We start from the raw sequence: 11,427 nt of genomic DNA, 5'->3' as shown, positions 1-11,427 counted from the left end.
AGAGAAAGAATTAGGATAGATTCCTAATGGGTATTGAACTAGCTTATTGCCTAGGTAACTTTTTTCTCTGGTTGGAGAAAATAAATTGCAATTTTATTTAAATGATTTATATTGTGTTAATCTTCTGGTATCTCCTTTTGAGCCAACTGGATTGTTTCAGTGTGTGAAGTGCAGGGGAAAAGATAGAAGGAAAAGAGACTTAGATTGTCCTATTAGAGTTACACCCCACGATGCTCACTAAAGGGCAATCGAGAAAGAAAATAAAAAGCTGAGATAGCCCTGTGTAATGCTGGGAGACCAGATCTCTCATTCCTCCAGGAACTTCTCTGGAAAAGTAAGCTTAGGCACTCATTTGAAGCCATGGGATGTACTTTTACAAAGATGAACTGTGATTGAGTCTAATCTAAGTAGGAGCTTAAAACAAGTCAGAAATGCAAACGCTGGGAAACTCATTTCCCTTGGCAGGGGAAGTTGGCATAATGGTTATTGAAAGACTGTGAAAAACAGAAGCTTCTCCTTATTCCCGAGTTGTAAGTGAGTGGGGGTGGAGTGAGAGGAAGGGTGGAGGCAGAGGGAAGCTCCTATTAATTTATCATGTTATAGATTTCCCTAGTTGTTCTTTTAGGTTTTTTTTTTTTTTTTTTTGCCATCTCCCTCCAAATGAATTCTGTGAAGTGACCACTTAGCATTGCTTCATTTTGTCAGTTTGTACTTTAAAAGATAGGCATTGAGTTGTTTTCTCTTTTTCTTACAAGGCTAAATAAAAACGGGGGGAGGGGGGAGGTGGCTCCTTGTCCCTTCCCCTTAGTAGAGTAACTTTTTGCCTAAGATCAGTAATATATATCATTTCTCTGTAAGAAAAGAACTTAGGAACACTAGTATTCACCTTGAAACTTTATTGGCCTCTATGGGAAATGCCACAGTGAAGGGGCTTGTAGCTCTCCTTTCCAAAAGATTTTAAAGCAGCAGAAACTACCAGCTAGCCCGGGTGAGCTTTTCCAGTATATTACCAACTCCGTATCGATTTACCCTGTGACTGAAGTACACTTTTGACCGAAGCCCTGAATGCTTTGCTACTGATGGTGTTGCTTTCTTTTCTTAAAAGTCAAGTGGTGCCTCCTGCTATATAAATGGGGGATGGGGCCCTTCCTTCCCCCACTAGTATTACTACTCTCATTTGCTGCTGGGCTGTCTGAGGCCTTTGATTTAGTCAGGCTCCATCAGAGTGGCCTCTTCCCGGGTTCTGGGAGCGGGTGCGTTGCCTGAGACCTTGTCACTTACTCTTGGAAAGTAGAGAAAGACAGTCACCGGGCGCACCTGGCGTTTCTGCGGAGCATCCCGGATGTTCTCTTAGCAGAGCCAATTAGTTTTTCATACCTTTTTGTGAAGATGTGCCTCTTTAGGACCTGGGAGGGAGGCGGGAACTGAGCCACTTTAGGTGTCTCGGCGGAGAGTTGGACCACCTAGCAACTTCCCCAGTTGGGGAAGGGGTGTCTGTCCCCTCGCGATTTACTGGAGCCCTCCAGCGCAGGGAACAGTGCCAGGAACAACGCCGTTGGGAGAACAGTGTGGGAGCGGGGCTGGGAGCTCCCTTTTCGGTAACGCCAAGCTTTGGGTTTAGGGAGAGGGGCTGGGGAGAGAAAAAAGAAGTCTGGGCCTAACACTCGTCTGTCGGGTTGCCTGCTAAGGAGTCAAGGAAAGAGATAAAGGAGGGCGAGTGTTTTCTGACCTTCCCTAATCCCTTCCCACCTAGGTGGAAAATACGGGTCTTGTTTGGCAACCTCGAGCCCAATGGTGCATCAGCAGGCTTTTCTTGCCTCGGAGGAACGCCCGCTGCGCCCCTTCCGCCCTGCGCCTCCACGGTGAAAGATCAGCGAGCGCTTTAGATTTCAGACCTGGTCTGGCTGGGTGGGAGATTTGGCTTCAGTGCGTGGGCTTCTGTGTTTCTCTCTCTCTCTCTCTCTCTCTCTCTCTCTCTCTCTCTCTCTCTAGCTCGTGTGTGTGTGTGTGTGCAGGTCAAGCCTCCTCCCGTAACACACATGATTTAGCTATTTTACATCTTTCGTTATCTAGCGCCCTGAAACGGAACATAGAGCCATATATTAGATTGAGGTTAGAAGAGGTGGCGACTGTTTATTTAAGGTGATAAAATGGTCCATCAGCAGTAATCTCCATCGATATGTGCCACCAGGAGATGAAGGATGAGGGGACAAGCCACAATTAATTGCCCTATAGTTTTGTAGGGGAGAGTGGAGCCAGCCCAGACCCGCTTCGATCTCCTCTCGCGGCTCCTATTCATCATCTCCGCATTGTATATGGCAGCCTCGCAGGGGCAGGGGCCGGCGAGGTTTATCTCCGCGCAATATTCTCTCATCCTAACACTCTGGCGCTCCCATTTAATTTATTAATACAGTCATCGGGAGACAAATAAGACCCACATTTTCTCCCTCCCTTCTTTCCCTCTTCCTTTTGTCTCTCTCTCCTGGTCCCAGGGCCCAGCCGGCGGCCAGGCGGGGCAGAGAACGCCCAGAGCTTCAGCGATTCGCCGGGAGCTTTAAACTCGCGTACAGAGAGAGTTTCTGAGAGGATTCCCACGGGCTGGGCCGCCCCGCAGGGGTGCGATTGCAATCAATGGGCTCCTCTTGCCGCGGCCAGGCAAACCTGCCTCGCCTCTGGAGCTGCTTCTAGACCCGCTCCCTGGGCTTGGAAGACCCTTGCCGGGTAGAGGAGGAGGGCCGGGTTGGTGGCGGGGCTCAGTGGGGACTTCGGATCGTGGGTGGTGTCGGCGGCCACGCCTTGTGTTAGGAGAGAGCCTTTCGCGGGCAGGATCGAGGTGGGACCTTCAAAACTCGGCCTTCGGCGCCGACGTCTGGGCGCCCCACCCCGCACATAGCTCCCTTTCCGCCACCCCTTCTAGCCTACAGCGCGGGAAGGCAATGCGGGGTGGCGGGGAGAGCAGGCTGGAGCCCCGGGAAAGTGAACCCCCACGCGGGAGATTCGGGCCCGATTGCTCTTCCTGCCCGCCCTCTGCCTGGCTGCCCAGCCCCCACGCCCCTCCCGGCCCGGGGCGCACGCGGCACTGCCAGCAGGCGGCACTCCAGTGCGGGGATCGATGGGCGCCGGCCCCTCGGGTCTCGGCCTGAGGGACTGAGGGCCGCGACCTCGGCGGCGGTTGGGGAGGATTTCCTGCCCGATCGGGTAGTACCACCCAGGCGGGGAAGCAGGCTTTTCATCTGCTTCTCGGTTTCCTTTACACGGGGTGGGTGGGAGCCGAGGAAGGCCTCGGGGAAGCTTTGGGAAGTGAAGAAGTGGCGTGGCGCGCACTCCCTGAGCGCCTACACATGACTGGTGGCCTCTCCACACACCAAAAGCCCGGAAGCATTTTATATCTCACCTTTCCTGGAACGAGAAATGAAATTCCAGAAAAGAAAACCATGGCCTGCTTTGCCCCCTTTGCCTTAAAATAGGTACATTGTGAAGCTCTATTGCACTTTTAAAGACATTGAAACAATAGAGAAGGATAGGAAATGAAGAGTGAAAGTCTGCTGTAAACTGCACTTGGCCTGGCATTCTGAAGTCAGTAGGTGAACAAGTCTGTAACCTAATGACAGCACCTTCCTTTACTCAGAGTGCCTTAGACAGGAGCATTGACAGATTCATTTAAGACAGAAAAGAAACCATGGTCTCTTACATTACCTAATGCTAAAATGGCATTTCAAAGTCTGTTGCTTAGAGCATATGAAAGTATCTCTCACAAATATAAAAAATTCTTTATGAGTAACAATTATGAACTTGTACAAAAACTCTTCTTCTGAGTTTAAGAGAAAGTATGAACATTTGCTTGCTTCCTTGTTAGGAACTTAAGTAGTTGTATTATGTATTGCCTGGCCTAGAATGCTCTGTGTGTGTGTGTGTGTGTGTGTGTGTGTGTGTAAAATATAATGACATACATTATATACATTTATACATAGTTTGGGCATATAGCCTGCTTCTCTTTCAAACCTTTTCATGTAGGTGTTTATGTCTAGAAAACACTGCTAGGATATTTGTGTACTTGCGTCATATTTGTCAACCCCAAGAAATGTTATTTGTGTTTAATATCCTCAAGCTACCCTGAGACTCAGACATAAAATGCAAATGTTTTCAGTTGCGAAGATTTTGTGTATTAAAAAGTAACACTGGAATATAACATGTCTCTTGATCGCAGTTGGTCTACTTTTCTGGCAAGATATTTTGCTATAGCATTAAGTGTTTCACAAGTTAAGAAGACTGGTGTGTGTGGATTAATTAAAGTGGATTGGCTTAGTCTAGCCTGCTGCGGACCTAACACACAGGTAGTCTTCTAGCTTTTGGGAGAGCCTCCTTTTTTCACTCCTAATAGTTACTGTTGTTAGCTACTATTAAGTTTTTCAACACTTTATGGAGACACATGAAACATTAGTTGGTGTTGCTGGCAGAGGAGGGGCAGAAGAGGGCTTTAGTTGAAGTTGAAGAGGGCTTTAGAGGACTTCTTGGAGAAAGGCTTTAGCCATAGTTTTATTATCATGCATTATAAATACTAACAGTGTGCTTCTTGTCTATGGGGGTAGTGACTGCAGTTGGTACCTATGCTGATGTAGTTGATGGGATGATGTGCATGGGGAAGCATGTTGGAAGTTGACAATCTCTGGTACAGGCTGCTAGGGGAATGAATGCTAAACACTCTTGCTTCTCATCATTTGCATCATTGAGTCAAGCAGAAAAAAAAATCAGTTAAGCAACTCCCTGGAGTGATTTATTTCTATTTCCATGGGCATATTGCCTTTGTTAATTGTCTTTTGCTTTTAGCTATTTTTTCAAAGGTGCTGAAAGGCCATCTCTGAAGTCAGACACTAACATTCAAAATTAAAGACATTACTTATATATTTTCCTGTTCATTCTCTTACGTTAATGTCCAAAACCACAAGAGTGTGGGAAGGAGAGAAACCACTATAACTCAGTCATGCTACAGCAGTTTTCATGGCCCCCACATAGTTACTTCAGTGAAATATTTCAATTCAATTGAGTCACTAGTTTGAATGTTAAATTCTCCCAGCTTTCATTAGTCTTTTAAAAATCTCTGGGTTTAGAGGCTTTGGAGTTAGGCAGACACGACTTTCTCTGCCACCTTCTATTTTCTGGTTGTTAGTGGAGTTACAGTTCTTGGGAATTGCTTTATCTGCAGAATGGGAATCATGATACTTAGCTAATATGGTGGTTGTTGGTTCTAGACAGGTGTGTGACACATAGTATGCACTCTGTAATTATATTTATTGTCTTTCATGTCATTCCTAAAACGTCTTGAAGTTTTTATTTTCACAATCAATAAGCTTGAGAGGGTGTGTGAAGTGTGTGTGTTTCAGAGGGGTTGACATATAGATAAGTGTGAGAATACTCCCATCCAGGCCCTGGGGTCAAAAGCAGAGTCTGGAAGAATTTTAACATTAGTTCGGTTGCTGGCAGAGGAGGGGCAGAAGAGGGCCTTTGTGCGAGGGAGGTCCAGCAGCACGGACACTTTTCTACTTTGTGAATCAGGTTGTTGCTTTCCATCTCAGAGTCCTGGGGCACTTCTGAGAAGCTTGGAGCCCTCATTCTTCAGGTTCTCCTGGGAGGTGAGGAGGAGTAGCTGCTGACTGAGGCCAAGGCTTAGGGGGCTAGAGCCCCCTCCAGTGAGACAGGTTGCTTACATAGTCAGCCCTCCTTTCCTGTGAAGCAAATCGAAAAAGGAGGGTTCCCTTACCATGCTGGGTTACGAGTAGGTGTTCCTTACACAAAAGTTTCTTCTTGGGCGTTTCGGCCATTACAGCGCAGATAGGGCACACCCAGGGTGATCCACCGGGCCTGGCTGCGGCCAAGGTCAGCGGCAGGTGCGCGGGTGCCCCGAGGGCCACCCGCTGCCTGGCGCTGGCGCATCCACCGGTGGCCAGCTTTCACCGTGTCCGCCAGGCGGGACTCGCCAGGTGTCAGGCCCAGTGCCACAGGACTGACACCTGCGCGGGGTCGCCGTGGCTCCTCAGGGAAGCTGGGCCAAGGAGGCTGGGCCGCGCCGGCGGGCGCCAAGGCCACCTTCTCCGGGCAGGCCCGCCGCGCTGAGGCGCAGACACAGCGGCTCCTCCAGGCCCATTAATAACCCGGAGGGCGCTGCGATCCGACAGCGCAGTCGCCGCAGGCTCTTTTACCCGTAGCCGCCCGGCCCCTGCACAGTTCGAGTGGAGGTATACTGGGCGCCCACTACCGCCCGGCCCGGAGGGTGGGGGTCCCCTCGCGCGCAGGCTGCTCTGGGGAGTGTCGGAGAGAGACAGCTTCATCAGAAGCTTCACCCAGTGTATGTAGCACAACAGAATCGCATTTATCCTGGGGAACAGCCATCGGGGCAGGAGTTGGGGCCTTCTCCATCTAACCATTATGCTGATAATTAAATTTGCTATTCATTTTTTGAGGTGTCTAAGAAGAGCGTGCACACAAAACCCTCCAGAACAGCACCTCCGCCCCACCTGTCCCTGCCTGGCTGGACTGCCTGGAGGGAGAACTGACAGGGCACTTGAGGGACCCCAGTGCAGGCACGCCCTTGAAGTCCTGGGGCTGCGGCTCTCACTCCACTGGGCTGCAGGCGTGCTCTGCCCCGTCCCGCAGGCGTTTGGGAGGCAGTCGAGGAAGCCTCTGAGTCCCTGGGTCGAAGGGAGTGCGAGTAGCGCCCGCGCCAGACTGGTTGCCCCCTGTCTGGCGATTTTAAATCGTCTCCCGAGTAATTGTAAAAAGAGGAAAGCTAAATACACAGGCGACCATTATAGATAGAATCTCTTCCACATAGCACATTGGGCAAGAGACGGACTTTTTTCGTAATACGAGGATAAACACACCCTGAAACTCGAGATAGAAACTTCAGGAGTGGGCGAGAGGGTCAGAAGCAACGAGATGCAGAAGGGAAGAGGGAGAGAAAGAGAGACCGAGACAGAGGGAGAGATGCAGCGACTGAAACAAGAAGGAGAAGCCTGGAGCTGTCGGTTCCGTGGAGAGGGACAACGCAGATGCTCTCTGCACCCAGATCCGAAGGCTTTTTAGGGAGCCTAGAGTCCTGACCCGGTACCAGGCAGATCTGGGTGTGGCGAATTCCAAGGGAGCCGCGCGGGTTCTCTTCTTCTGCTCTGAGTCGCTTCGGTGCTCCCAGGGCAGAGCCTTCCTCGAAGGTGGCTTACACGGGCGGGTGGTGATGCTGTTGTCTCGGGAGTTTACCCAAAGGTGGGCCGCTCAGAGGGGCCGGACTAACCCGCTCCCTTCCCTTCCTCCTCCTCGTCTTCCGCAGGTTGCGACATGTGCGCTGACAACCGCAACGGCGAGTGCCCGATGCACGGGCCACTGCACTCGCTGCGCCGGCTCGTGGGCACCAGCAGTGCTGCGGCCGCCGCGCCCCCGCCGGAGCTGCCGGAGTGGCTGCGGGATCTGCCTCGCGAGGTGTGCCTCTGCACCAGCACCGTGCCTGGCCTGGCCTACGGCATCTGCGCGGCGCAGAGGATTCAACAGGGCACCTGGATTGGACCCTTCCAAGGCGTGCTTCTGCCGCCAGAGAAGGTGCAGGCGGGCGCCGTGAGGAACACGCAGCATCTCTGGGAGGTAAGTGGCCCGCTGCACAGCGCCTCGCCACTGAGCAGGAGCCTTGGCCGGCAGGGAACCTGGCCTTTAGCAGGGGCAACTGCGAAGTGAGCCTCCCTTGGTCCCCGGAGGGTGGCGGAGAATAGATTTCTCTGGTCCTGTAGATGCCTAGCGTCCAAAGCACCTGCAGTAAGGAGGCTGACAGAGCTGGGGCTGACCCAATAGCAACCCAGCCAGGGTAGCAGAGCCTACAGGTGTCTGAAGTCAGAGTCACCTTAACCTGCCTCAGTTCCAGCTGGAATGGATTTGACCGTTGGTCTCTCTGAATTTTGAGAAAAAGAGAAAACAGCTGAAGAGATGGAGCAGAGGAGGGTGGGCATTAGAAGGTGAGCTGGGTGATCTTTATGTCCCATTCCAAGCGCTTCCAGTGTGTTTCTGTGTAGTGAGTAGAAAGGAACAGAAGCATACAGGAGAGGAAGGAGAGGCTGGCCCCTTTTCTCAGGTAAAATCAATTTTGTCAGTGATGAACCTGAGAGATTACATGTTTCACAATTTTCAAAGGGCCCAAAGTAAGCCAATTATATTGGGAATTAGAAATCACAAATTCTCCTGCTTCTCTGAAGAACGGAAATTATGTAATCTTCATCAGGATGGAAAATCAAAACATGAGAACACTCTGAACACTATGGTGTAACCCAACTGAGGATAATACTTTAATGGCACAATCTTACCTGATGCAATTATTTTAAAATAACCTATTTGAAAAACGTCAGCCTGAGATTTCTCCCCAAACGTCATGGTAGATTATTGAGGTTCACTCCCGAAGAGATAGATGCTTATCATTAGGCAACCCTCTACGAATCTTAGCCACCTCCACTCATGGAAAGTTGCTTAAGTAATACAAGATGCCAGAAGTCAAACCCTTAAGCAATATGTAAATCTGACTAACTGGGCAGGTGGTATAAAAAAATGGAACTAGCTAGAAAATAAAGTTTCTTAAATGGCAGGGGACAAGTTGACAGGAACCCCTGGGGTCCATTAATGGGTTGTTTCTGTGAGAGTTTGAGAGTTTGCCTCTCATACTTGGCTCTCTGGCCTGTCAAGATGATCTTTTTCACTGTGAGCTGCCTTATATTCACTAAATAAAACTCATGGGAATCATTAATCCACTCAAATTTTTGGTGAGCACCCACTCTGGCCAGCGCTATATTAGGCCTTGGAGAAACTGTGTGAAAAACAGATCTGGTATCCAGAACCTTCCTGTGACTATTGGGGATGGGGTCCTGAGGCCTGTGTCTGCAAAGCCTCTTTTGATGGAGAAGGAGCTCAGTGTATGAGTCCACGGCCCAGCAGCCCAAAATGAGGACATGGCAGCCAATGAGCTACCTACGTTATAGTTATCTGCTGGAGTGCCCTGGCTCAAAGCATCTGGTTTTGAAACATTTTGGTTTTTGTTTCTGACTAATTAGTTGTAACCTCTAATGTGGTTTAAAGTTTATAAAACACTTCTAGGTACTTTTTATGTTTCCATGGTGTTATTAGGAACTCTATTATAATATAGTTTAAAATCCACCAATATTTTTCTAAAGGAAATTGTATAGCAATTGTTCAATGGTACAAATTTACTCTACCAGAAAATGTTAAAACTGAACACTATTATATTGCCCTTTGATGCCTATCCATTTTTAGAGTGCCAGGGGACAAAGACATAAACATAAAAACAAAAAACAAAAAACCTCATCATTTATTCTGGGTTTTTTCCACCCCCCAGGAGGCTTTGAATGATTAGGATGTTGGCAGGTGGCCGCTACACGTATAGACTATAATAGTGTATATCAACACTGAGAACTATGGAACTTCTCTTTTCTACCTTTACTTGTACTTGATGATGTTAAAATTTTGTTGTAGTAAAGAGGCTGGGGAATTTAGTCACTGTTTTTCTTTTTCTTGTTACTTCAGTACATATAAAGCGAATTTTACCTATTGTTCGGGGCATGTGAGTTGAGTGTGCCGGGGTGGTTCTTAGAGTTGGTTCTGTGTTAGAAAAAAGACTTGCTGGGTGTATGCTTGGATGATCTATAGGACCCAATTTTTAAATTCAGGACATAATCTATTTTTTAAAAAATTATCTGTAACAACAGTTAGAATGATACATTGAAGGAATTGAAGGGATATTAAAACCTTGGCCAGACAAAATGTATCAGTCTCCTGGAAGATCATGTGAAATGTGATGAACTGGGGCCAGGTAACTTAGTGCCAATGGCCAATGTCCATTTGCAAAATAAAATACTTACTTTATAAAATAGGTTGCAGATTTTTATTAGTATAATGATTTTCAACATATGAAGTATGAGTTTTTAAAAAATTTTTAAGCATTGTGATTTATTTTTATGAAACATGGCTGTTTGAATTGTTACATTTATAATACAAGATTCCAAATGTTACATTGTTCCTTAAATCCTAGTTCTTTCTTTCAAAGCTAAATTTTATTCTGAAATTTTTAAAAGTCATCATATTATTTATGTTAGAATCAGTAAGTAGAATACATTGCAGATCTGTAGGAAATGTCTGGCAATAATTGTTTAATGACTCATGTAATAATTATCCATTTCACAAACTTATTCTTTTAGATGTCTTCCAGAATACCAAGTCAACATAAAGTGTATTTGAAAAAAATTAAAAGGAGTTGAATCATGACTATTTTATTTTAAAAGGCAACTGTAATCATTTCTCTTCCTCACATTTTTTCAAATCATTTGCTGATGAAGAAACGTCTTTATATTTCAAGTTCAATACTCAGGTCCTGATGTATCTTACCACAATTCCTTATCTTTATTTCAGTACAATAAATGGATTGCTAATCTTTTCCTGTCACTGTTTCCAAGTAGATGATGGATTTTTGTTTCAGTTTACAGTTCATTGTTTTTAGTATGGTTGTACCTTATTATATACATGAAAGCTTATTACAGAAACAATCAAATTCACCTTAGTTACTCCTTCTCTTTAATCATTAAAAGCTCTATTTTCTTTGTAGAAAAATGACTTTTTGATATTTAATACACATCAGCTCATGGAGAGCTTGTTTGGTCTGTAAGCCTGCAATCATTCTTTTTAGTTAATATTTTTTTTGTGTATAATCCTAGTCCTTCAAAATACAGCAATTTAAAGAAAGTTAAATATCATTTCATTATATTCAATATCTTTTGACTCTTCTGGGTGTTTATGGGAAATTCCAAGAAAGTTTTTTTTTTTTGTATTGTTTTATTTTGTTTTGTTTTTGCAATAAGCCAAGGAAATTTTTTATTTTTTATAGTTTAAGAAGATTACAAGCGAAAAGCCAAATCATTAGTCATTTATTTTTGCCAGTTTCTTTTAGAATCAGAATTTTAATATGTTTTTTAAGACAATAATAAATTCAGACACTTTAAAACAAAACATTACAGGGTGCATTAGACAATCACTTGCCTTGGTTAAATATATTTATTCCAAGACTTGGATGCATGATACATTTCTAGCTATTTGAACATAGTATGAAGAAAAATCTTTCTTAATGTTTTCCAAAGAAAACAGAATCTTTCTCAGCATTTAGGTCTTATTGATGAGAATGAGATAATTTTATCCTAATGTGTTTTCTAACAAAGAAGTGTAAAGGCACATTTGATTCCAACATTTATGAAAACATTATCTCAATTATTAATGTGCCCCCTTTCCCTTGAGATAAATTAATCTAGTTGCACAAGGTTTCCTCTTTCTGCTTAACATCAGAATTTAATATGACCGGACCTGAGGAATGTACCCAGTGTATACTTAAAATTCTAC

The 11,427-nt window shown here is 45.9% G+C and overlaps 1 protein-coding gene across 2 annotated transcripts in view; it reads left to right on the top strand.

Annotated features, from left to right (window-relative positions):
* The window catches only part of PRDM6 (PR/SET domain 6), a 100,676-nt gene that overhangs the window by 3,365 nt on the left and 85,884 nt on the right, over window positions 1-11,427 (top strand). For both annotated transcript variants that reach the window (XM_032268189.1, XM_032268263.1), the window contains one exon: window positions 7,322-7,629. In XM_032268189.1, the coding sequence (XP_032124080.1) occupies window positions 7,322-7,629 (308 nt within the window). The remainder of the gene's footprint in view (window positions 1-7,321; window positions 7,630-11,427) is intronic.

The sequence above is a fragment of the Sapajus apella genome, unplaced genomic scaffold (assembly GCF_009761245.1).
Source record: "Sapajus apella isolate SASKATOON/1434 unplaced genomic scaffold, GSC_monkey_1.0 scaffold1, whole genome shotgun sequence".
NCBI lineage: Eukaryota > Metazoa > Chordata > Mammalia > Primates > Cebidae > Sapajus > Sapajus apella.
The sequence above is the reverse complement of the archived record's forward strand: the minus strand, read 5'-3'. Positions and strand labels throughout refer to the sequence as shown.